This window comes from Eriocheir sinensis, chromosome 9, assembly GCF_024679095.1.
Source record: "Eriocheir sinensis breed Jianghai 21 chromosome 9, ASM2467909v1, whole genome shotgun sequence".
Classification (NCBI taxonomy): Eukaryota; Metazoa; Arthropoda; class Malacostraca; order Decapoda; family Varunidae; genus Eriocheir; species Eriocheir sinensis.
This window is the reverse complement of record NC_066517.1, coordinates 13,397,920-13,424,992: the sequence shown is the minus strand read 5'-3', so window position 1 is coordinate 13,424,992 and position 27,073 is coordinate 13,397,920. Positions and strand designations below refer to the sequence as shown.

General features: G+C 44.5%; 1 protein-coding gene across 6 annotated transcripts in view; it reads left to right on the top strand.

Annotated features, from left to right (window-relative positions):
- Positions 1 to 27,073, top strand: part of LOC126995933 (uncharacterized) — a 339,186-nt gene that overhangs the window by 251,664 nt on the left and 60,449 nt on the right. For 5 of the 6 annotated variants that reach the window (XM_050855835.1, XM_050855836.1, XM_050855834.1 and 2 more), the window contains exon 13: positions 20,299 to 20,428. In XM_050855835.1, coding sequence (XP_050711792.1) covers positions 20,299 to 20,428 — 130 coding nt within the window. Of the gene's footprint in view, positions 1 to 6,015; positions 6,917 to 20,298; positions 20,429 to 27,073 lie in introns of all 6 variants that reach the window. The other variant, XM_050855839.1, reaches the window with a different exon arrangement.

The window sequence follows — 27,073 nt, the reverse complement described above, 5'->3', positions numbered from 1 at the left end:
AGTGTAAAGTGAAGGAAAGAAAACGAGGCATTCAAGATAATAGAATAAAAAGCGAAAAAAAATGTTTAGTATTACGATAATAGATAATGTAAATCATTAATCCTTTCTATCAGACATAAATGAATGACTGTCGATAAGTGGTTAACGTGGCTCATCAGTATGCATAAAAAAGTTTTTGTTTTAAGGCCGAGGATTAAGATTAACGATGATGCCGCCGTATAATGCTGAAGATAGCGTGCAAAATCTACAACATATGCGCTCAACGATACTTTTACGTTACACTGTTAAAGCTGCAGTACACACACACACACACACACACACACACACACACACACACACACACACACACACACACACACACACACAAAGCGACCTCTCTCACACACACTTGCACTCACATCACCTCCAGGCACTGTACTTGCAGTCAAGAGACACACACACACACACACACACACACACACACACACACACACACACACACACACACACACACACACACACACACACACATTCACGTACACGCAAACATATCACAATACCATACCATTCAAAGACGAGAGAGAGAGAGAGAGAGAGAGAGAGCAGTCCCAATCCCTCAACACACACATATATCAAGGTACAGCTCTGAGGGAACGCCCACACACAAACAGGGATTTAGTACAGGTGTTTGTGCCGATCTCTGTTCACCTGGTCGGGCGCTAAGAATACCTACCTTTTCTCCTCGCTTCAACACACACGCGATTCAGCACAAGTCACTACCTCTCCTCCGTCACTGTCCCCCTCTCTCCCTGTTCCTCCTCTCCCCTCTCTCACAGTTATACCCTCTAAAGAGTCGCTCATCCGCACAACTTAGGCTCAGCGGGCCGATGCGAGGAAGGAAAATAATAATCCTTTCTTGGCGGTGAAGATAGATGTGAAAGTATGTGTGTGTATCTGTAGGTGTGAGAATGTGAGATTGTTTGGTTTGCTTGTGTTGTTTGTGATGGAATTTAACTTGTTTTTCTCTTTCCCTTTTTACGTTGTTTAATTTATTTGGTTTATTGAGTTGCGTGGTCTTTAGAAGTTATTTAAGGATTTAATAACAACAAATATCTGTATTTATGTTTTAGAGTAATACTTTAAACAGTTAGTTATCACTCCGGAACTATTATATTGCACAGTTAACTATATATTCTCTCTCTCTCTCTCTCTCTCTCTCTCTCTCTCTCTCTCTCTCTCTCTCTCTCTCTCTCTCTCGTTCGTAAAATAAGGGAAATAACAAGAGGAAAGAAATAAGAATAAGTGATTGATCAAAGGGGGGATTGTGTCCAATTGACATCACGGGAAAGGAGTCTGGAGGGAGGAAGGGAGGGAGAGAGAGAGAAGGGAGGGATGGGGGAGGGAGAGAGGGAGGGAGGAACTGGCGAGAAAAGTAAAGAGAGGGAGAAATGGAGATGATCAAACGTGTAAAAGGAAACAGGATATTGAGAGAGGAAAGCATGGAAGAGAGAGTGAATGAGTGAGAGAGAAAAGAGAAACTACTAATAGCGTATATATTTTTTCCTGAGGGTGATAGTAATAATGAGAGTAATAATAATAAAGAGAATAATAATAATGATAATCGGAGGCCGTAGCAGAGATCGGATTTAATTGAGTTTCAGTAGTAATTAAGAAAATCTGTTTTGTATATTAATATAGATTCCTCTGCCACTTTTTTTTTTTCGAAAGATAACATGTAATCTAAATGGCAGGATGGAGTGGACGTTTTTACTTTTAATTTCGGTAGGCATTTTTTTTTTATTCCAGTGGATATTTTTTCCTTTCATTCATTTAGTACTTTAGATTTTTTTATAGATATTTGATTAGTTTATTCCCTCTCTATGACAATGGCTTATTCCATCTGATAGATATTTTTGCAACACAAACATTTTTTTAATCTTTTTCTATTTTTTTTACCTCCTTTTCCCTTTTTTCTCTTGTTTTCTCTTGTTTTCTCGTATCTACTTTGTTTCTCTCTTCACCAACGACTACAAACAGGCGTCACTTTAGCCATGAGAGTGACATGCTAATTTGTTTTTTACATAATCTGAACTTTTTTCTTTTTTTTCTGGGGACGACGAGATTTTTTTTTTTTTTTCGTCATCGTTTGCCCGCCTTCTTTCATTATAAAATTGTGCCTGAGTACCATCATTATCTAGCACTCAGAACCAAACCAGCGACTCTCCTTCTTCCTTCCCTTTTTCTATCATTTTCCTTTCATTCACGCTTTTTCCTTCCATTTTTTTCCTTTTTTCCTTTCATTCACTCTTGTCCTTTTTTTTTCTTTTTCCTTTCATTCACACTTTTTCCTTTCCTTTTTTTCCTTTTTCCTTTGACTCACATTTTTTCCTTTCTTTTTTTTTTCCTTTTTCCTTTCATTCACATTTTTTCCTTTCCTTTTTTTCCTTTTTCATTTCATTCACACTTTTCCTTCCCCTTTTTTTCTTTTTCCTTTCATTTACGGTTTTTCCTTCCTTTTTTTCCTCTTTCCTTTGATTCACACTTTTCCTTCCCCTTTTTTTCTTTTTCCTTTCATTCACGGTTTTTCCTTCCTTTTTTTCCTCTTTCCTTTGATTCACACTTTTCCTTCCCCTTTTTTTCTTTTTCCTTTCATTCACGGTTTTTCCTTCCTTTTTTCCCATTTCCTTTCATTCACACTTCTTCTTTCCCTTCTTTCTCCTTTTTCCTTTCATTCATACTTTTCCTTCCTTTTTTTCCTTTTTCCTTTCACTAACGCTTTTTCCTTCCCTTTTTTTCCTTTTTCCTTTCATTCACGCTATTTTCCTTCCCTTTTCTTTCCTCTTTCCTCTCATTCACACTCCTTCCTTCCTTTTTTTTCCTTTTCAGTCACACTTTCCGTCCCTTTTTTACCTTTTGCCTTCTCACTCACACATTTTCCTGCCCTTATTTTTCCTTTTTCCTTTCCTTCACACTTTTATCTTTCCTTTTTCTTTCTTTTTCCTTTCATTCACACTTTTCTTCCCGGGTTTTTTTCCTTTTTACTTCCATTCACACTTTTTCCTTTCCTTTATTGCCCTTTTGCCTTTCATGCACATTTTTTTCTTCCCTTTTCTGTCCTCTTTCCTTTCATTCACACTTTTTCCTTCCCTTTTCTTTCCTCTTTCCCATCCTTCACACTTTTTCCTTCCCTTTTCCTTCCTTCTTTCCTTTCCTTAACACCTTTTTTTTAACAACTGGACTTCAATAGGAAATAACACCCTTCGTAAACTCGATTAAAATGAGCAAAACCAGTAGAGAAAACCCATTAAATAACAACACCATTACAGTACGAGAAAATAAACTACCATTACAGTACGAGAAAATAAACTACGCACTAACACCGCTACCACTACCACCACCACCACCACCACCACCACCATTTTCTGCCCCTCACGCTACACCCAAATTAGAAGGAGAATAAAAACACAGCTCTTTTGGGACACACTTGTTACTGGGTCTGTCTGGGTACTGGGCCTCCTCCTCCACCTCCTCCTCCTCCTTTTCCTCCTCCTCCTCGTCCTTCTCTTCCATTTAGTGCAGGATGGTTTTCTCGTTCGCTTCTCCTTTTCCTCTGCCCTTTAAAAATAATTGTAGGAAGAGGACGAGGAGGAGGAGGAAAGGGACGAGGAAGAGGAGGAGGAGGAAAGGGAGGAAGAAGAGGAGGAGGAGGACGTGGAATAGTGTGTTTATTTGTAATTGACGAAACGTGACGCCGCAAAAAACACGCATCGAAACTGTAGGTGTGAGAGAGAAGTTGAGGCGAGGAAGGAAAAATTCACGGCAATGCTCGGTCGGTCGCGAAAAGCAAAAAAAGAAAAAAAATAGAGAAAAAGATAGAAAATAAAATAAAAAAGCGGCAATTGTATGCGGCGGCGTGGCGTGAAATAAAAACAAATAAACGAGGAAGTAAGTGGACAGGTAAATAGTTTTCCCACGCACCTTTATATTATTTTTTCTCCACACCTGCCTCCCGAGTAAGGAAATTTTCGTGTTTATTTTTTTTTATTTAGAGAGAGAGAGAGAGAGAGTTTCAGTTTAATGGTTTGAGAAATTCCTTCGTGCTAGTGAGTGAAAAATGGCATACAGTGTGAATATTAAAACACTGCACCTGCCTCTCTCTCTCTCTCTCTCTCTCTCTCTCTCTCTCTCTCTCTCTCTCTCTCTCTCTCTCTCTCTCTCTCTCTCTCTCTCTCTCTCTCTCTCTCTCATATTCTCCTCTCATATCTCCCTTACACCTCTGATGATGATGATGATGATGGTGGTGGTGGTTTGTATGTGGGTGGGTGTGGGTGTAGGTGTAGGTGTAGGCGTGTGTGGGTGTGTGCAGATGCATGAGACAATATCTGAAACATTAATGAAAGCACTGACTCTTATTGCGAACAAAGGACGCACCTGCTGAGTAAACACACCTATTAGAGAGCTATGCGAGGGTGAACACCTGCGTGGGAAGCGGCTATGCTATCACGGAGAGGTAAACACGAGGGAGGGAGGGAGGGAGGATTTTTTTTAATTCATCGGTAAGGGGAGAGAGAGAGAGGGGTAGTTGGAGTTACACACACACACACACACACACACACACACACACACACATACACACACACACACACGCACACGCGGAAAAGGGAGGGACAGGTGTGTAGGCGAGATGATATGTGTTGAAAAAAATATTGGAAAAAAGTTGAAAAGCATGAAAACTGGTGTGACGCATAGGTGTGACGTGGACAGTGTGACGTCGAGAGAGAGAGAGAGAGAGAGAGAGAGAGAGAGAGAGAGAGAGAGAGAGAGAAACGAACACCACTCTCTTAGGTTGCCCACACACGCTCCACTTCCCTGTAATATTTAAGGAGTGGCGTTGCTCGCTACTCGCACAACGTCTTCCTCGAGAACGTAATTCCTTGACCTGTATTTGCTGACTCCTCCCTTCCTCCATCACCTCACCCTCCCTCTCACACCCCAGCCTCTCCCTCACTCCTTTCTTCCCCTATATCTCTTGCTTCTCCTCTCCTCTGCCACCTCCTCACCCTGCCCAAACCCGTATCTCATCTACACAGCATCCCTCAGCATCCCATCCCCATCTTATCTCTCATCTCATCATCGCTCCGTTCCTCTCGTCTCTCAAACACACATTCTCATTTCTCCGTCCCCTTTTTACTGGTTCCTCATTATCCCCGTATCGTTTTTCATCTCTTCGTATCTATAGCGCGTCCTTGCTATCACCTCGGCATCTCCTCGCTCATTATCTCTCCTCGCCCGCTCCTCGTCACCGCCGCCGCAAACGCGTTCCTCACAAAAGGTTCAACGCTTCATAAGAACGGGCGGTCCCTCGAGGGTTCGTGAATTAGGGTGTAACTCGCGTGAAATTAATTTGCGTAATGTTGTGTTGAACCTTAATGCACCGGTGTTTCGGGAGGCGGCATGGAGGGAGAATACCAGTGCCCTCTGCTCATCTGTGCTTAATTAATTACCCTCTAAAGGTGAAGTCTACCTGGTGGGCGCCGGGCGGTTCGGGAAAGGGTTGTGTATGCGAGGTCGTGGAGTGCAGGAGAGAGGAGAAAGGGAGGTTTGGAAGTGTGTGACTGGTGATAGAGAAGAAATAAGAAGAGTACGAGGATGGAGGGTGGGTGGAAGGGTGATAGGGAAGGGATAAGAGGAACGTAAGAGTCGTGGAACAGTGAAAGGAGCCGTGATTACATGTGGATCTGCGTGTAATTAAACCCCGTATCGAGAGAGAGAGAGAGAGAGAGAGAGAGAGAGAGAGAGAGAGAGAGAGAGAGAGAGAGAGAGAGAGAGAGACTAAAGTAGGTCCGCTGGAAGAAGGGATTGTTATAGAGGAGGAGGAGGAGGAGGAGGAGGAGGAGGACCACAAGGAAGAGGACTAGGAGGAAAAAAGAGGAGAAAGAGGAGAAGGAGGAGCTGGAGAGAGGAATGCGTGAGGGGCGGGAGAGGGAGGGTCTGGGATGCTGTGAATTCATTAGCGAGAGTTTGGTGTCACAACAGGCTTAAGGTTCCCCTCGAGGCTGTGTTTGCTGTGCGGTAAAGCAGCGCGGGCGAGGCTGCCGCCATGCTGGGGGCGCTCTGTGGCCTCTGTACCCCATGCGAGGCACCCCTTCCCCTGGGAGGCCTCTCTTCCCGCCCTGGTCTGCCCCCCTCAGACGGCTCCTTCCCCATGGTGGTCACTGCCGACGGTGACCTCAGCGTGTCCCTTCTGGAGGAGGACTTACGGGCCAGTGGGCACCCTCAGTACCCAGCAGAGGATGACCCTTTGCTGAGCGGCCTCCTCCAGTGTCCACGTAAGGCCAAGCCCGTCTATGTAACCCCCGCCGGTGACCTCTTGACCCCGGATGGCACTGTGGTCACCTCAGACGGCACTCTCCTGACCTCCGACGGGTGCCAGGTGAGGCCGGACGGCACGCTGGTCACGGTGGAGACAGAGGAAGCGTCTCTGGGGCTGCTTCGATGCCAAGACGATGAGGTGGATCTTGTCCCGGTGGAGTACTGCCCGGGGTACTACGACGCGCGGCCCTACAACCACCACATGGCGTACGACAACCACCTCTACCACCACCACACCATCCCCACCCACATCCCTTACGACAACAAGTACTACAACACCACCTGCACCGCCGCCCCTCCCACCAACAACACAAGTAGCTGCATCATCAACAACAACAACAATGCCCACCACTACATCTCCTCGTCTCCCTGCGTCACCGCCACCACCACCTCCACCTCCAGCCATTACTACAACAGCATTAACAACAACAACACGTACAGCCACAACGTTATGAACTACGACAACAGCATCAGCGTCAGCAGCAGCAACAGCCCCACCTCGTACGACAACAACAACTACCTGCAACCTTTTGTCACGACCTCGGCGGAGCAGGACGACAACGGGGTAAGGATCCGTCCATTAGGCGGCCCCTTCAGCTATACCCTTTTACCCTTACCCTTTTATCTTGCCCTTTCCTCCATTATTATCTCCTCTTACCCCTCTCCTTCTCTTCAGCTATACCCCTTTACCCTTACCCTTTTATCACGCCCTTTCCTCCATTATTATCTCCTTTTACTTCTCTCCTTCTCTCTTCCTTCTCTTCCTTCCGCGTTCCTAGTGACAGGTGTTCCAAAGTCCTTCTTACTTCCGCTCTTCTTTTCCTCCTTCTCCTCCTCCTCCTCCTCCTCCTTCCTGTCGGCAAAGTTGGTCACTATCTTCCTTCAGAGTGACTGGTTCTTCTTGGTTCTTTGTTGAAGTTCTGCAGTCGAGAAATTTTTCCTCATTTTTTTGTGGATTGACACCTTAGGAATGTCACTTCACCCATTCTATTCTCTGTCTGTCTGTCTGTATCTGTGTCTGTCTGTCTTTCTGTCTGTCTGTCTATCTTTGTCTGTCCGCCCGTGTCTGTCTCCGTCTGCCCCTATGTCTGTCTGTTTGTCTGTGTTTCTCTGTTACGAATTAGAGAAACAAGACATTCGCAAACTTAAAGCTCACAGTAGCAAAGACGCACCCGGTCCGACTTCTGTGGCGAGACAAAGGGAAAGACAGACCATATATATTTAAAGGGCGGGGAAGTCGGAGGAAGAAGAAAGGAGAACGGGAGATAGAAGAATAAAAGAATGGAAACTACAGATCGAGAAAGAAGAGGAGGTGGAAGAAGAAGAAAAATAGGAAGTTTATAGATGTAGACAGAAGAGGGGAAGAATGGAAATAGCAAAAGATATGTAGAGGAAAACGGAGGAAGGTGTGGGAGGTCGAGGAGGAGGAGGAGGAGAAGGAGGAGGAGGGGGCAAAGGTGAAATAAAAGAAGGATGAGAAACACAAGGGCGCCATATAGATAACGGAGGAGGAAAACAAATGGAGGGAAAAGGATTGAAGCAGAAGCGAAACGAAGAACTGGAGTGAGAAAACGAAAGGAGGTGGAGTCGTTGTCGAAGTCGGAGGAAGAGGAGGAGGAGGAGGAGGAGAACCATCAGCACTAACCAAAGAAACAGTCACCTTGCCACCTCCTCAGACGGCACCTTTAACACCACCACCACTGCCCTCTCACCTTCCTCAGTCTCCTTTACTCTCCCTCTCCCGCTCCCTCGGTGGTGGTGGTCGTGCTAACCCAAGGGAGACATCTTCCACGTGCCCTGGGACAGACTTCCTCCCTCTCCGTCTCCTCCTCGTGTTGTCCTTTCCTTCGTCTCTCCTCTACTACTACAACTATTACTACCTTTCGTCCTTCTATCCTATCGCTGTATGTGTATTGCGTTGTTCTTCTAGTCTACCTTTCTTCTTACGTACCTGTTTACCTGTTCTTCGTTATCATGTTTTCTCTCATCTCTCCTCTGCTACTACTACTACTACTACTACTACTACGTCTACTACTACCACCTCCTCTTCTTCTCCTCCTCCTCTTTTACCTCCAATTCTTGCATATTTAAGTACCTCTCTGCATGCCTTTCCCTTTCATATTCTTTTTTACTCTTTCCCTTACTTCCCCTCCTCTCCTCTTCCCCTTGTAATCTCCCTTCTTTCTTTTACCTTCCCTACTCTCATATTCCTCTTTTCCTCCCTTTCATGCATACCTAAATACCTGCCTACATATTTTTCCATTTCATACTCCTTTTTTTTCTCTTCCCTCTTCCTTCTACCTACTCTCCTCATCCTTTTTACCTCTCTTTCAAGCATACCTTCGTACCTACCTGCATACCTTTCCTTTCCATTCCCTTTTTTCTTCATTCTCTTCCTCTTTACCTTCCCTATTTTCCTTCATGGCACATATAATAACTTGGTCCCCTTCTTACCTCAACTTTTAGCATAGCTGTACTCTTTAAAGCCACCTGCCTCTACCTTTTCACCTTTTTTGCTCTTTTCCTCCATCACTTTCTCTTTCCTTCCCCTACCTAACCACCTTCCCTTTCCCTTTCATCTCTCTTTCCAACACGTCTATTTACCTACCTACCTGTCTTCCTTTTCTTCCTCATGCTCTCCTCTTCTCCATCCCTTCCTCACTTGTTTTACCTTTCCTCCTTCCTCCTCCATTCTGCTACTTACCTCCACTCCCTCCCTTTCCTCTTCCTCAGTACCTTACCTTCCCTCCATCCACTCTTACCTTCCTCCGTTCCTATCTTTCTCCTCCAGTGTTCTAAGTGTGTTTCCTCTCCTCCCTATTTTCCCTCCTCCCTCCCTACTTTATATGTTTTCTTCCTCCGATTCAGCCACTCCTTACCTTCCTCCCTCTCCTTCCATCGTTTCCTCCCCTCTTACCTTCCCTTCTCCTCTTGTTTCCTCCCCTCCTACCTTTCTCTCTTCCCCCGTTTCCTCCCCTCCTACCCTCCCCTCTCCCCTTTTTTCCTCCCCTTCCTCCCCTCGTTTCCTTCTCCATCAGCGGGGTTTCTCATTGTCTACTCCTGTTGTTTCGCAGAATGGAGGAAAGGTCGAAGAAGGGAGGGAAGAGTGGCTGGTTTCTCTCTCCCTTATTCCTCCCTTTTTTACCCTCCCTCCCTCTCCCATTTAGGTTTCCGTCTCTGCTACTTCTTTCACTTTCTCTCTGCTTCTTTAAATCCTTCTTTCGTGTATTACTTCTTTCTTTCACTGCTGGTTTCTCTCTCTGTTTCCCTGCCTTCCTTCCTTTCCTCTCCCCCATCTAGCTTTCCTTTTCTTGTACTTCTTCCTTCACTTTCTATCTCCTTCTTTCGCGTCTTACTTTTTTTTTTATTTCACTGCTGGTTTCTCTCTCTACATCCCTATCTTTCTTCCCCTCTCTCTCTCTCTCTCATCCAGATTTTCTTCTCTACTGCTCCTTTTTCCTTCACTTTCTACCTCCTTCTTTAATTGTTTCTTCATTTCTTACTTCTTACCTTCACTCTCCTTCTTCTTCTACTCCTTTCTTCACTTCCTGTCTCCTTCTTTTAATCCTTCCTTCACTTCTTACTTCTTCGTCCCTTCAGCGCCACGTTCATACAGGCTCCGTCTTTGTCTCAGCTGCAGAAAGGCCGCTTGTCAGGGGATATAATATGTCCTTTTGTTACTCCGAGGCGCTGGGCTGTGTGGGCTTTCCTCCCCCGGGTGTGTGTGGGGGGGAGGGTGTAGGTCGTGTGTGTGTGTGTGTGTGTGTGTGTGTGTGTGTGTGTGTGTGTGTGTGTGTGTTAGGGGAGGGCAACGTGTGTGCGTGTGTGTAAGAATGTGGTATGTGGAAGTATGTGCCTGTAATCCCAGTTTGACTTTTAATATTAACAAAAAACTACCTGTAATAATGCCAAGTAAAGAGAAAGAAAAACGAAGGAAAAGCAGAGGAAGAAGAAGAACAAGAACAAAAAAAACAAGAAGAGGAAGTAGAAAAAGAACAAAATAAAAAGATAATAAAGAAAAAAGAAGAAGAAAAGTTATAAAAGGAAAAAGGAATAATAGTAACAACAGTAATAATAATAATAATAATGATAACAACAACAACAACAACAAGGACCAGAACACCCATACCTTGATTAGAACGTTCGAATCGGCCCCAATCACACCAGGTAGCGAGAGGAGGGCGAGAACAATGAAGGGGAGACAACGGCTGATCAGAGGGAAGTGGCGCGAGAGAGGACGAGGACGAGGACGAAGGGGAGAGTGGGGCAAAAGGACAAGAGGGAGAAACGAGAACGAAGGTGAGGGGAGGGAGGACGAGGAGAGGGACGAGACGAGAGGGAAAGGGGAATGAGGACGAAGTAGAAGGCAAAGTAGGAGAAGAAGCCAGACAGAGAATCGAGGGTGAGGACGAGATCGAAGAGGAGGAGGGCACGAAGAAGAAGAGGAAGGGGGGGAAGGAGGAGGGAGAAGAGGAGGGGAGGATGAGGACAAGGGAAAAGGGAGGCAAAGTAGTTGGAGAAAAAGTCATATATGGAGACGAGGAGAGGAGGAGGAGGAGGAGGAGGAGGAGAAGGAGGACGTAGACGAAGGTGTAGACTAAGGAGTTGAAGAAGACAGGCGTGAAGACAAGGACGAGAGTGAGACGATGTTACCAGGACGAAAATAAGGAGGAAGAGGAAGAGAAAGAGGAGGAAAAAGAAAATAACATTGAGCAGAGAGGAAGAGAGATGAAGGAGGGAAAGGAAGAGAGGAGATAACGAACGGATCATGAGGCTGTGAAAGGGAATGAGGGAGTGCAGGAGGAAAAAGGTGATAATGATGAGAAGGAGGATAGAGGACGGGAAGAAAAGGAGGAGGATGAGACGAAGACACACACGCAGAAGGAGGACTTAGGAAAATGCTTATGATGAGAAGAGAGAAAAGGAAAATGAGACGAAGAGAGAAGGAGGACTTAGGGAAATGATTATGATGGAAAGACGAAAAGGAAAATGAGACAAAGACAGACGAAGGACATTGGAAAATGGCATAAGTAGAGGAGAAAAAATAGAAAACAAGGAAAGTAGAAGATGGATAATATAGTACAAGAACAAAATCATGAAACTTGCTAAAATAAAATGGAAAACGAAGACAGGGAGACACTACATAATTCGACCAGACGTAGACACCTAATAATAGCTACAAAGGGAAGGGAAACACGAACGAGATGTAGCTAAAGATAGAATGAAAATAGAGAACGCCTAAAAGCACACCAGGAAGATTATATAACAAAGTCCTGAGTCATTCATTACGTATACATGGAAGGGTTAAGGGTGAGAGAGAGAGAGAGAGAGAGAGAGAGAGAGATGAGGGGGAAGGGAAGATGAAGGGACTTGTGTTGGTCATTGTGTTGTTGTTGTTGTTGTTGTTGTTGTAGTTTTTGTTGGGTTCTGCAGCCGTTGTGGTAGTTTTGTAACCTCCATCCAAACACACACACACACACACACACACACACACACACACACACACACACACACACACACACACACACACACACACACACACACACACGACGCACAGGTAAATAAAATGCAGAGAGACTGGAGGGCGTGAGAAGATGTAGAAATGGAACGTTGCTCTCTTCCTTATTTATTGCACCTCTGCCCTTGGCTTACCGATGGGGTGGTGCCATGCAAGGCTTAGGAGGAGGAGGAGGAGGAGGAGGAGGGGGAGGAGGAGGAGGAGGAGGAGGAGGAGGAGGAGGGAAAAGGAAGAAGCAGCAGGAGGAAGTTGTGAAGGTGCGAGAGGTCCGTGTGAAATTTAGAAGGGTGTTAAAGGCTGAAAACTAGTGTGGAGGATTATGGATGAAAGAAAACGAGAAACGGGGATGAGGCGAGAAAGTCAGAGCGTGAGAGAGAGAGAGAGAGGGAGGGGGGGAGAGAGGGAGAGGGAGAGAGAGATGTTTACAGCTGTGGCGAAGGACTCTCCAAATGTTTCCGGCCATCAGGAGAGCGACAGGACACGGCTCGGGTTGGTCCTTCCCATTTCAACTTATATTGGCATTATTCCAGCCAGCCTTGCACCATCTGCCCCTCAGTGAGTCGTGTGTCCGGAGGGCGAGGGAAGACGGCAAAGGAATGAGGGCGCGGGGGAGAGGAAGGACCTATTGTGATGTCTGGAAGAGGAGTCGGAAAGGGGGGTAAGGAGAAAAGGCTGGAGTCTGAGGAGGAACGAGAAGGGGATTGGAGGAGGAGGAGGAGGAGGAGGAAGGAATGGAGTCTGGTCCTATTGGGAGTCGAGTTTCCTTTTCCGTCTCTATCATTGCCTTTCCTCCTTCTCCCTCCTCCTCCATACTGCTCCTTACCCACCATTTTTTTCTCCTCCAAAATACCTTACCGTCCTTCCTTCCTTCCTTCCTTTCCTCCATTGACTTCCTACTTATGTTTCCTCCATCCTTCTACCTCCCACCCCCTTTTTTTTTAGTAGGTGTCTGTCTGTGTGCGTCTGTGTGTTGGTGCGTGTTAAGTAGTCATTACCCCAGGAGTGATCGGGAATTTGGGGGTCGTGGGGGGCAAGGGGGGCGTTGGGGGGCACCTGGCAGCAATGTTAATAGAGGTTGCGTTCAGTAATCAGGTAAATTCGAACCTAATCGCATTGAAAGCTTAATCAGCGTCGCAGGTAACCGGTCGCGCACACACACACACACACACAGACACACACACAGACAAACACACAGGTAAAAGAGGCGCCTGTAATCCCATTCCCACTGAGCTACCTGGCGGGGCACGATCATTAGGCCATTTTTTTCCTCTCCCCTGACTTCATTAAGAGGAGACCTTCTAATGACCTGACCGGCGCCGCGCGGGTCACGTTCTCGATGGCCTAATAAACTCATTCACTTGACTCGCAGGAAAAATACGTATTGGGCGTCGAGGATCCGTCAGTGCCGCTTAAAAACCCATCATCATCATTCTTTCTGTGCTTAGCGTCGCCAGTGACTGATGTGTGTTTACGTTATAATGAGAGGACAGTAGAGCACGGTGACGGTTTAATGGGGAAGCTGTGTAGAGTTAAAAGATTGTCATGTGGAAATAATACCATAAAGAATAATAGTTAATAGTTACTCAAAATGTTACGTTACTGAGAATGTATAATGAGAGGACGTAGAGGGAAGTAGAGCACGGTGACGGTTTAATGGGGAACTTATGTAACAAGATTGTCATGTGGGAATAATGCCATAAAGAATAATAGTTAATAGTTACTCAAAATGTTACGTTACTGAGAATGTATAATGAGAGGACTTAGAGCGAAGTAGAGGAGGGTGACGTTTTAATGGGGAACTTATGTAGAGTAAAAAGACTGGCATGTGGAAATAATGCCGTAAAGAATTATTGTTACTCAGAATATCACGTTACTGAGAATGTATAATGAGAGGACTTAGAGCGAAGTAGAGCACTGTGACATTTTAATGGGAAACTTATTTAAAAAGATTGTCATATAGAAATAATACCATAAAGAAAGTGTTACTGGGTGTTACGTTACTGAAAAATGGATCTTGCTGTTCAACTCGGCAAAATTAAAAAGCTAAATCACTTATGGGAATTAAAACAAAACCTTTAAATTTCAAACACCAGTCCATTAAAGGTAATAAAGGGGAGGACAGGTATATTAAAGGTAACAGGTGTCCAGTAGAAAGACAGACAGAGAAACAGACATAAACACAGACCACACCAAACACATATAAACGGTCAGGCCGAAATAGATAGAAAAAGAAAACCGTCTCCGTCTCTCGCCAAAACGCACCGCTCCTAATACCATTATGGAGCCTTCGACCCAGCGTTAATTCGGCTTATATTGCGGCCTAACTTGGCTAACTCGGGGCCGAAGTGAGAAGGGGCCGAACTTGCTCAGGCGTAACCCAGCCCGCCTGTGTGTCACCCGCGCGCCGAATAAAGCCTTGCACATAGAACCCTACTCTTCCCCCTCTTCTTCCCCTCCTCTTCCTCTCCCCCTCCCCCTCTTCTTCCCTCTATACCCTTGCTAGAGGAAAGATTAGGAGAGATAAAAGGGGAGGTACTGGCCTTTCACTTTGCTCTCTTTTCTTCCCTTTCTCCATTTTTCATTTTTTCTTCTTTATTTCTTTCCTAATTCGTCGTTTTTTTTTACTTTTTTCGTATTTCTCTTTTATTTCCAGTTATTGTTTATTTTCCTCTATTCTTTGATGTTCTTTTTTCTGTTTCTGTTTCCTATTACTTCTTTTTTTCTGTTTTATTTTTATTCCCCTTTCATTTCTTTTTTTTTTCTTACGAAACTCCTTTTTTCACTCATTTTTTTTTCTTTTATAAATCCTTCTACCATTTATTTTACTTTATCTTTTTCTCCCATGGTTCCTTTCCTTTTCTTCTTCCTCCTCCTCCTCCTCGTCGTACCTATATTTCTCCCTTGGTCTCATTCTCCTCCATCTCCTTTTTGTCTTATTTTCTTTATTTTCTTTTAGACGTCTGTCATTTTCTTGCTTACGTCTTTGATCCGGCTCCATTCGTTTTCCTCCGTTCCTAATTTTCCTTCCTTTGTCCTCTCTCTCTCTCTCTCTCTCTCTCTCTCTCTCTCTCTCTCTCTCTCTCTCTCTCTCTCTCTAGGAGGGATTTAGCGGGAGGAGGAAAGGGAGAGGAAAGGAGGAGGAGGGGAGGAAATGGGAAAGGAGAGGAGGGAGGAGGAGGGAAGACTCTTGGGGTTGTCTGAAGTCACTTTGGGGAGGAGGAAGAGGAGGAGGAGAAGGAGGAGGAGGAGGAGGAGGAGGAGGAGGAGGAGGAGGGAAGAAAGAAAAGGCTTATGGTTTTGTCCCCTCCTGTGTGTGTGTGTGTGTGTGTGTGTGTGTGTGTGTGTGTGTGTGTGTGTGTGTGTGTGTGTGTGTGTGTGTGTGTGTGTGTGTTTTAGTTCGTCTATATGAATGTTGTTGTTGTTTTTTCTCGTTTGGACCTCGTGTTTGATGTCTCCTTTTGTGTTTAGTTTCCATATCGCTGACTAAATGGTTTCGTCCCCCCTCCCCCCCTTTCTCTCTTTCTCTATCTATCTTTCTATATATTTATTTCCGGTTTCTCTTTTTCCTCTCCTTCACTATCTGTCTTTCTTTCTATTTCGCCCTTCTCAATTTTTCTCTTTCACTTTCCATCTTTCTGTCTTTCTACTTTCTCTCTTTCCTCTCTTTTATCTCTTTTACTATCTATCTTTCTGTATCTATTTGTCTATTCGTCTATTTTTCATACACACATACACTTTTTCCTATTTCTTTACGTGTATATACATAACCTTTCCTCCTCCTCCTCCTTCTCCTCCTTCCTACATACATGACCTCCTGACATGTTTTTCCTCTTTCCACACCCTCCTCCTCCTCCTCCTCCTCCTCCTCCTTTTCTTCGTGTACCATCCTATTCCTTTTTATCGTTTACGGCGTCGGATTGAAGTCGTTTTAAAGAGGATTTTGGATTTTTTTTTATCATGAACTGTTATTCTTAAAAGGGAAAAGGAATTAACACCACCATCATCACCATCACCACCATCACTACCAGCCATGTAAAGAGATATTCAGCACCATTAGTATCACCATCATCACCACCACTATCACCATTCACATTAACTCCCATTCACTTCCACATCTTAACACTGCCATTCCTTTTACCACTTTCTCCTATCACCATCGCCACCATTACTCTCACTATCAATCACCATCACCATACTCAAACACCCATTCACCTACACATCTTCACTACCATTCCTATCACCAGTTTCCCACATCACCATTACCCACTGCCGAAGCTACCACCCACACCACCACAACGACCTCCACCATCACCTGCACACACACACCTCCATTTATTTAGCCACTAAGCACCCCCCGGAGTCGTCTTGCAGTCCCCGCCACACACGCAATGAAGAGATAGTGCGCCATGACCTCACGAAATATAAATGCAACAGCGCTACACGAACCGCCCGGGAGAACTCGGTAGAAAAAAAAAAGAGGCGAAAAATATAGTGTTTCGCTGGTTTTTCCTCCTCTTTCTCGCCCTCTTCCGGCCACCTCAGCCTCCACCCCCTCCTACTCTTCCTCCTCCTAAAGGTTTGCAAAAATATCGTCTTTCGTGGCGAGTACGTCAGCCCGTGGGAGGTGGAGGAAGGAAAGGAGGAAATGAGGAAATACTACACTAGAAGCTGTTTTCTCATAATTACACGTTTCTTGATGAGGCCTGGAAGGAGAAGAAGGCAGGAGGAGTGAAGGGGGAGGAGGGAGAGCAAGAGGAAAGAGAGAAAGGAGGGGAATGGTAAGAGGGGAAGACGAGGGAAAGAAAATGAAGGAGAAGGAAGGAGGAGTGAAGGAGGAGGAGGGAGAGCAAGAGGAAGGAGAGAGAAAGTAGGGGAATGGTAAGAGGGGGAGAAAAAGGAAAGAAAATGAAGCTGGTGTGTAGTAGAAGAAAATGGAGGAATAGTGAGAGAAGAAGTAATGAAATGAAGACGAAGAAGTTGAAAAAGTAAGAGGAGGAGAAAATAGTGGAATAGTAAGACCAGGAGAAGAAATAAGAGAAGAAAAAGAAGTAAAAGTGTAGAAGGGGGATAAAGTAGAGGAATCGTATGATCAGGAGAAGAATAAGAAGTAAGAGAAGAAAAAGAAGAAATTAAGGTATAGTGGGAGAAGAAAACAGAAAAATAGTCGGACCAGAAGAAGAAGAGATGAAATAGAAAAAGAAGTTGAGGTGTAGAAAGAGTAGGAGGAGGAGGGCGAGGGAGACATGTTCCTACAGTCTCTGGCGTATCTTAGGGCGCTGCATGTTTCCACGGGTGTTTCTTTGGTCAGCCAGGCCTGCCAAAGTGTGTTATGCCGCGGAGGTGCCTTCTGCCGTGTCTTGAGGAGGGGAAGAAAACTCAAGAAAACATTTGCAAGATAGACCAAGCGTGTGACCTTTTAAGAAAACGTTGCAAGAAATTAATATAGAACAAACGTCGGGAATGAAAATAATACACAAATCTATCGTGTTATTATCATTCTCTTTTACTCTTTCTCTTCGTTTTTCCCTTCCTCTTCCTCTTTGTCTTCGTCTTCCTCTTTCTCTTTATTTTCCTCTCTCTCTCTCTCTCTCTCTCTCTCTCTCTCTCTCTCTCTCTCTCTCTCTCTCTCTCTCTCTCTCTCTCTCTCTCTCTCTCTCTCTCTCTCTCTCTCTCTCACCTGAGACAACAAAGTAATACCAAAAGATGTAAACACACGCTAAGATATTTTCATAGTATTTTTCCAGGACGTCTTGGCGCGTAAATACGACACAGTTTACCCTCATTTTGGAGAATAGAACGCTTGTCTTTCTCCTCCTCCTCTTCTCCCCCCCTCCTCCTCTTCCTTCTCCTCCTGGTCCTGGTTCTCGTATATACATTTTGGGAAGGAGATGTTTCACTGTCAGTTATGGCTGTAGCTTTTATTTACCGTCTCGTATCGCTTCGTATTTTCCCTCCCGTTGTGTTCGCTGGCCCGCAGAATATTGGGAGTCATGCAACATTTTATAGATTCTTGTTGCCGTCGCCTGTTGCTGCTTCCCCTGATGCCTTGCCTTGCCTTGCCCTTCCTGTCCTGTCCTGCATCTTGCCTCTCTTTCTGCCTTCTTACCTTCCTTCCCTGTCAGCCTTCCCTTCCCTTGCCTTGCCCTTCCTGTCCTGTCCTACCTTTTACCTCTCTCTTTCTGCCTTCTTACCTTCCTTCCCCGTCAGCCTTCCCTTCCCTTGCCTTGCCCTTCCTGTCCTATCCTACCTCTTACCTCTCTCTTTCTGCCTTCTTACCTTCCTTCCCCGTCAGCCTTCCCTTCCCATGCCTTGCCTTGCCTGTCCTGTCCTGCCTCTAAACTCTCTCTGCCTTCTTAATTCCCCGTCAGCCTGCCCTTCCCTTGCCCCTTGCCTTGCCTTACCTGTCCTGCCCTGCCTCTTACCTTTCTCTCTCTGCCTTCCTACTTTCCTTCCTTCCCCGTCAGCCTTCCTTTCCCTTGCCTTGCCTTGCCTGTTCTGCCTCTTACCTCTCTCTCTCTGCCTTCTTACCTTCCTTCCTTCCCCGTCAGCCTTCCCTGCCCTTGCCTTGCCCTTCCTGCCCTGTCCTGTCTCTCTGCTTTCTTACCTTCCTTCCTTGCCTCCCTCCCTTCCCTTCCATCTTTCTTATTTTTTTTGCCCGGTCGTGGTGAAATATGGAACTCAACTTATTTTTCCATCCTTGTCTTGTTCCTTTTTTTTTTTTTTGTGTGTGTGTGTGTGTGTGTTTTTGTTTTTTGAAATTGATGTGTCTTGGTCCCTAGAGTTTTTTGTTTTGTTTTGTTTTTGTCAAGTTGAACGTCTGGCTGTTGTTACTGTTGTTCTTTTCTATATCTTTCTTTTTTTTTATTCTCGTCATATGTTATAGGCGTTTCCATTTCCATGATTTGTATTTTTGTCAGTTTATGTATTTCTTTTCCTTTGTGGTTTTGTTACTACGAATAATATTGTTCTGTTTAGTATGATGTTTTATTTCTCAATGGTACACACTATCTTTTTTTTTCTTTCGTCACTTATTGTTTACTTTCCCATCTTCTTTTTTGGGTTGCTTTTGAAGTTTCGTGACATATGATTAAGCTTTCCAATTTGCGGCGTCGTTTTCATTTTCGTGTTTTTTTCTTTTTATAATTTTTCTTCTATCGTGATATATCGTTTTCATCGGTTTTGAAATTTCTCGGCATATAATTAGTCCCCCAAATTGCGGTATCATTTTCATTTCAAGTTTTTTTCTTCTTTTTATAACTTTTACCGTGTTGTATCGTTTTCATAATCTTCACTGTTTTCATCCCTAAACAGCCGCGCATTACCTCACTTCTCCTGTATTTACCTGCATTACCGTGGATCATCTTATCACGTAAACCCGTCGAGGCTAATCCCGTGATCCTTGCAACCTGAAGAAAAAAAAAATCTCGTGTTGCTTTTTATTTTGCCTTCAGTTCGCGCTTCCCTTGAACTGTTTGTTTGGTTTTAATCTATTCATTCAGCCAGACAATACGTGTTTTTATTTTTGCTCTCCACACACACACACCCGAACAATTACACAGCCTTTCCCTCCCATCGTCCTTTATCCTTCCATTCTGACCTTAAACCTATGAACTTTCCAGGCGTTTGTTTCCGCATCGCTTGTCTTGTTGTTGTTTTTCCGTCTCTCTAACCTTGACCTTCTATAGATATACCTGTCCCATCCATGCACTGACCTTGCGCCCGTTTCGTAGTCTGTTGTCTCCTTGTGTCTGTTTCTTCAGTCTTGTCTTCCTATTGTCGTTTGTTTTCATGGGGATTTTCTTGTCGCTTACCGTTTCTTGCCTCCTTTTCTGTGTTCTCTTTTTTTTTCTTGGTCGTTTAGTAAAAGTCATTGCTGTGTCTGTCTTCTGTTTCTTCGGTTCCTTCTTCCCTTGTTTGTGTAAGCTTTTTTTATCACACACAAACCACTACTTTTATTTATTTTCCTCTTCGTGACCTTTCATCAACTGTAACTTTATTTGATCATTTGGTGAAAGTCGTTGCTATGTTTGTCTGCTGTTTCTTCGGTTCCTTCTTCTCGTGTTTGTGTAATCTTTTTTTTATCACAGATGCTCTTCCATTTTTATTTATCTTCCTCTTTGTGACCTTTCATCAACTGTAACTTTTCTTGATCATTTGGTGAAAGTCGTTTCTATGTTTGTCTTCGTTTCTTTCTCTAATTCGTCTTTCTTCTCTTGTCTGTGTAATATATTCTTCTTTAGCTTCCTCTATATAACCATTCCCCAATTGCAACTCCAATTTAAAACCCATATTCATCATTTCCTTCTTTAATTCTTACCTGTTCGCCTCATCTTTCTTCACACATCATCCATACCTTCTCATATGCGCATCCGTGTCATCTGCGTCCCATCCCTCAATCTCGCATCTGACGTCTTTTCTCTTCGTTTCAGAACCTTCTGCTGAGTCTGGAGGAGCGGGACGCCGAGGAGCTGGTGCTGGTGCTGCAGGGCTACTACCGCCTGCTGACCGAGAACCCTCTGCCCCTCACCCACGCCCGAGACCGCCACGCCCACGACCAGGGTAAGTGTGTGTGTGTGTGTGTGAAACGTGTTGTGTACCGATGTTTTGATGGAGGAAAGGGCGTGGAAGTGACATGTGGTGGTGTGGAATGGGGGAAAAAGTGTAAATGGAAAAATAGAGGTGGAAATGTGTTCTGTGTATTGTGTTTGATGGTTTGTGTGTGTGTGTCAAACGTGTTGTGTACCAATGTTTTGATGGGGTACAGGGCGTAGAGGTGACATATGATGGTGTGAAAAAGGAGAAAAAAGGCACAAATGCGGAAATAGAGGTGTAACAGTGTTCTGTGTATTGTGTTTGATGGTTTGTGTGTGTACGTCAAACGTGTTGTGTACCAATGTTTTGATGTGGTACAGGGCGTGGAGGTGACCTTTGGTGATGTGAAAAAGGAGGAATGGCGTGAACGGGAATATAGGGGTGGAAATGAGTTGGGTGTATTGTGTTTGGTGGTGTGTGAGTGTCAAACATCTTGTGTACCAATGTTCTGATGGGGTACAGGGCGTGGAGGTGACATTTGATGGTGTGAAAAAGGAGGAATGGCGTGAACGGGAATATAGGGGTGCATGGAAATGTGTTGTGAATAGAGTGTTTGATGATGTATATGGTGTGTGATTGTGATTGAGGCAATGAGAGTGAAAAGCTAAACTCTCTCCCTGTACCGTCACACTCCCGGACAAGGTAAGTGTGTGAGCGAGATTTCAGTGTTGTGATTTACCTTATACAGACCAAGAGCAAAACAAAGATATTAAAAAAAAATGCTCGCAACACACGCTCTACAGAAGTCGCCAAAAAATATATATGGACTAACTCGTTTAAATTGTCATTATACTCCCCTTTTGAAGGAGTTTAAGTCTTAGGAAGGAGGAAAAAAGAGCAAAAAGAGTATGGAATTGTCGTAATGGTGTTATGCAGGGGAGTCGAGCCGTGGTCTGGAAAATAAAGGGTTTGGCATGTTGTGGGCGAGGCTTTGATGGGGGAAATGTCACGAGGGTCGAGAGTAATTGTGCATAAACCTTCTGAATCGATGTTTTGATGGCGATAAGGGCGCGAGGATGACGTGTGTTGGTGTCTGAAGGGGAATAATGGCGTCACCTTGAAAATAATGGCGCTGAAGTTGTTGTTTGCTGTCATGATGAGAGGAAGGGGCGAAATGATGGAAATAAATTTTGAGTGTTTTGAATCGGTGTTTGGATATGGGAGAAGGATTTGAGGTGGTAAAAAGCAGGTACAAAGGAATAAATGGGTTAAGGGTGTTGTGTTTGCTACATAGATGAAAGGAAGAAGTCGAGATGCTGGAAGGAAAATTTGAGTCTTCTGAATCAGCGTTTTGATACGAGAGAAAGACTTTAGGTAGGAAAAAAAAACAAGAAAAGGGGCGAGAGATTACACTGATATGAGAGGACTTGAGGGGAACAAAAACAAAAAAAAAATGGGTATGAACTGAAAGTGACATGGGAGAAAGACTTTAGATGGAAAAAAAAAAGAAAAAAAACGAGCGGGAGATGAGTAATATGAGAAAAGGATGAGGTAAAAAAAAAAAACGCGAGAATTGAGAGTGATATGACAGAAGGAAGGACTTGAGGTAGGAAAAAAAACTAAAAAATACGGTGGGGGAGTCCCTCGTTTGCTTGGTGTCACTCGTTCTATGGGGAGCAGCAGGATGTGGGTGTTGACCTACATGCATATCGATTAAGGTCCGGGGTGGGAAGGACGTCGTGTACCCGTGTTTTGATAAGGGCGGGACAGGGGAGAGAGGCGGCCGGGAATATTGGCAAGGGGGGACTGGAGGCTGTTTGGATATTACGTTTAGTTCTTTAGGAATATTACTTTTAATCTTAGGGGGTAAACAGAAGGCCGAGGTAAAGAAAACGAAAAAAAATACGTCTGCTAACTACTGCTGAAATTCAATAAAAGGCTTCAATACGTATATGAAAAGGAATAAAAATGTAACAAAAACAATACTGAGTGACAATAGGGAATTTAAAATGACTCTAAGCGGATATATTATTCAACGGAGGGCTAGATACGAATAGAAGGGATGAAAAACGGTTAAGTTGGTATTGAGTATATAATAGTCATACAATTGCAAGTCTCCGGTATTGTTCCCAGCGACCTTGAGACATTTTAAAAGGACCCAGTGGAGAGCGTTTTAACCAGGGAATATTTTACTGGCATTTGGTAAAGTGTAGCGTCCGTCCCTGGAGAGCGCGTTGGCGTGATGGAGTGTGTGTGTGTGTGTGTGTGTGTGTGTGTGTGTGTGTGTGTGTGTGTGTGTGTGTGCGTGTGTGCGTGTGTGTCCTCAGGTAGTGGTCTTCAGGGACGGGGAATGTTGTGACGTCTCTGCGCTTCGGTTTATTCAGCAGTGTCGTAATTCTCTTGCTCTGTTTTGCTTGCATTGTCTGCTGTGCCTCGCGTATTGGCGGCCCCAGGTGGTCACAGTGACGTCAGGTAACTTATTTTCTTACCTGTGCGCTCAATCAGACATGCACACCACCAGTCCAACTAAAATTAGAACTATGCGTAGTGGCCGGTTCAGGTGATCAGGACGTCAGGTAACTTCTTTTCTTACCTGTGCCCTTAATCAGACATGTACACCACCAGTCCACCTAAAATTAGAACCATGCGTAGTGGCCGCTTCAGGTGATCAGGACGTCAGGCAATATGAGTTTCAGGTTATCAAGGTGACGTCAGGTAGCTTCTATGTCCTACCTGGCCGCTTAATCAGACATGCATATACACTTGTTTACCTAAAATCTGAATCATGCGTAGTGGCTCTCTTAGGTTATCAAGGTGACGTCAGGTAGCTTCTTTGTCTTACCCGTTCGCTTAATCAGACATACACACCACCTGTTCACCTTATTAGAATCATATGCATACACCCGTCGCACCTGCCGTATAGAGTCACCTGCGCCGTCTTAATTACAACCCACCTGTGTCTCATTACGTGCACTGTATCTATATGACCTGTTTGTAAGTAATGACAGGTAATCTACTCGTCTACTTACCTATAATTAAAAGACTTACCTGTAGCCGACTGACCTTTCTTTTACTCGTACCTTTCCCTTTCACCCACTGACCTTATTGGACTTCACTCTCCTGGTGATTTGGATGTAATTGGCTCCGGGAAAGGTGGTGATACTCGCTTCAATAAATTTCGAGGCGCTTTGGATCCGGGTTTCCTCAATAAAGTTAATACGTTTACCTGCGCGGCGCCTGTCGACTGATGAGAGAAATTAGTTGATCATTTACCTGAGAGGCGAGTGAGATGTGAGGCAGCTTAGTGGCGATGTGTGGCGATCAGAGAGAGAGAGAGAGAGAGAGAGAGAGAGAGAGAGCGTTTAAAGTCAGATGCATCTAGCTCATGGTGGGGGAGAGAGAGAGAGAGAGAGAGAGAGAGAAGCGGGCAGGGGATGGCTGACATATGAGGGGGGGTTGAGTTATTAAAGCAGAATGTCCTTTGCTCAAGCCTCCTCCTCCTCCTCCTCCTCCTCCTCCTCCTCCTGTCACTCGCCTTATCCCTTCCCTCTCTCTATCTCTTCCTCTGTTTACATGTTCGACGTTGCTAGTCACGCTGTCATTAGTGCTATTTTCTCCTCCTCCTCCTCTTCTTCCTCCTCATTCTCTCCTTTTAATTCGTCTCCTCTCTCTTTTTCCTTTGTTTTCCGTCCTTTCTTCTCCTTTCTTCTTCTACGTTAGGGAAAGGAGAGGTAGAGGAGAACGAAAGCTATTATTGTATCGTCTCTACCTATTCTCTTTTCTATCATCTTCCCATCTCTTCTTTCCTCCCTTCTCCCTCCTCTGACCTACTCTCCTATATCTCCTCTTTTCTCCTCCCCTTCCTCTCCTCTCTCATCTCCTTTCCTTTGTCTCCTTTCCTCCTCCGCTTTCCTCTCCTCTCATCTCCTCTCCCTCCCTTCCCTCCTCTTCTCTCCCCTCCTCCCGTCTTCTTCGTCTTCCTCCGTCAGCGCCAGGCCCAGAAGGAGAGTCGCAGAACAGAAAAAGGAGTATTGTATTCCCTTCGCGGCTTGTATTTTTCTTTTCAAGTCTCGTGCTTTGTGGAGACTCAGACGCCCCCCCGCGAGGACACCGTGCGAGCCGCTTACCTGCCCGTGACACCTGTATAGCCTGTGTTCTCTCTCTCCCTCGGTCTCGCTCTCGGTCTCGTTCTCGTTTTCACTTTCACTTTCAGTCCTTAAGTCCCTTTAGTTCTTGTTCTTGTTTTCTCACCTTGTCACTTCCAGGTGTTCACAGGTGGTTTTCAGGTTTCAAAGTGATTAATTTCTCCCCGCACACCTTTGTGAATACCTGTCTTTATAATTACTTCTCCTTTTCCTTCTCCTCCCTTTATTTCAACTTCTCATTTTTATTATTATTATTACTTCTACCTCTTAACTATTTATATGCCTCTTTCTCCTTATTTCTACGCTTTCGTCTCTTCCTTCCTTTCTCTACTCTTCCTTTTCCTCGTCACTTCTTTTCTTCCTTCTCTTCTTCCTTATTTTCATTCATTTTACTCCTTGTTATTAATCCTCTTCGCATACCCTCTTCCTGCTCTTCCTCTTCATTCCCACTCCTTCAGTTCCTCTTTTCTACTTTTTCCTATACGTTATGACTCTTTCATGGAAGGAGAGAAGTAAGAGAAGTAGATAGCAAAGGGTAAGAACGAGAGAGTAGGAGAAAAAGAGAAGAAAATGGTGAAAGAAGGAAAGAAAAATAAGATTAAGGAGAAGGAGCGGGAGAGGATAAGAGACTGTCACGGGTGGAAGACAAGAGGCTAAGAAGAACAAGGAAGAATGGAGAGGAGTGCGGAAAGAGTGGAAGAAAAACAGAGAGAAAGAAGCGGGGTGGGAGGACAAAGTGAAGGTCGGTGAGAGGAATATAAGTGCAAAAACGTATAAAGGAAGATGGAAAAAATTAGAGAAAGGCAAAGAAGGAAAGAAAAAGAACAAGAAGAAAATTGGGAGGAAACGAAAAAAAATAAAAAGGTACAAAATTTATGAAAGAAAATAAACTTAAATGGAAAAAATAGGAATGTAGATGGGAAAAAGGAGAGCGAGGTAAAGATAAAGGAAAGAAAGAGAATAGGAAGGAAATTGGACGGAAAAGAAAATAGAAAAAGGTACAAAAATTACGAAGGGAAATAAACGTAAGTGCTAAAGAATGTGAAGGTAAATGGAACCAAAGGAGAGAGAAAGGGAAAGACGAAGGAATAAGAAAGAAAACGAAGAAAAAATGGAGGAAAAGAAAAAAAGGTACAGAAACTAAGAAGAAAAAAACAAACAAAAATAAGAAAAGGAAAGAAGCAGAGAAGAAAGGAAGGAGAGAACAAGAAGAAAATGGAAGGAAAAGAAAAGAAAAATGTACAAAGATTACTAAAGAAGAAAAAGAAAGCAAAAATAATGAGTGGGATGAAACAAGTTAGAGGAAAAGAAAAAAATGAATTCAAGAAAAAACATATAAGCAAAAAGAACGAAAGCTTAAGAAAGAAAATGGAAGGGGAAAAAGGGGGGAGGAGGAGGAGGAGGAGGAGGAGGAGGAGGAGGAGAAGAAGAAGAAAAGTGGGGATTAGGATGTCAGGGTGTGAGAAAGGAGGGAGGAAAGTGAGGAGGAGGAAGAAGGGGGAGGAGGAAGAGGAGGAGAAGGAGGAGGAAGAGGAGGAGGAGGAGGAAGAGGAGGAGAGTTAGTGTAGTGCTAGTCACGTCCAACATTAGTGGGAGGAAGAAGAAGAAGAAGAAGAAGAAGAAGAAGAAGAAGAAGAAGAAGAAGAAGAAGAAGAAGAAAACGAAGAAGAAGAAGAAAAAGAAAAAGAAAAAGAAAAAGAAAAAGAAAAAGAAGAAGAAGAGGAGGAGGAGTAACTGGCCGACTAACCCATTTATTTGCATTGGTTATTGGCCGTGTGATGCGTGAGGTGAGGAGGAGGAGGAGGAGGAGGAGGAGGAGGAGGAGGAGGAGGAGGAGGAGGAGGAGGAGGAGGGAGAGGAAAAATGGGGAAGGGAAGAAGGAGGAATGCAGGTAAGAGGTGGAAAGATAAGAGGAGGGAGTGGAGGAAAGACAAAGATGGAGGAGAGGAGAAGACTTGTAAATGGAGGAGGAGGAGGAGAGAAACGTGGAGGAGGAGGAGGAGGAGGAGGAATGCAAATGGAAGAACAGGAATAATGGGATGAGGGGAGGAGAGGCGTGCGCGGAAAGGAGGAGGAAGAGGATTAGGAGAGGAACGGTAGTGGATAAAGAAGAGGAGGAGGAGGAGGAGGAGGAGGAGGAATACAGATGGGAGAGTCGAAGGTACAAGTTCCATGGAAGTCAATGAGGGGAGAAGGTGGCGGGAGGGGAGCGAGGGAGCGACAGCGTTGGCGAGTAGTTAAAATATGCATGAAAAGTCCGTAGAATGTAAAATGTAAATCCCGAAATATGAGAGCGAGAGAGAGAGAGGTGGAGACAGAGAGAGAGGGAGAGAGGGAGAGAGAGAGAATAGGGAGCGAAAGGTACCTATACATTTTTTTTGGTAGGAATAAGAAAAGGATGTAAAATTTTAATACTGTATCATCAGACTCCCTTTCTCTCTTATCCTTTCCTCCTCCTCCTCTTCCTCCTCCTCCTTCGTCACAGTATTTATCTAAGTTTCCAATGCGTGAGGGAACGGCTTCCGCG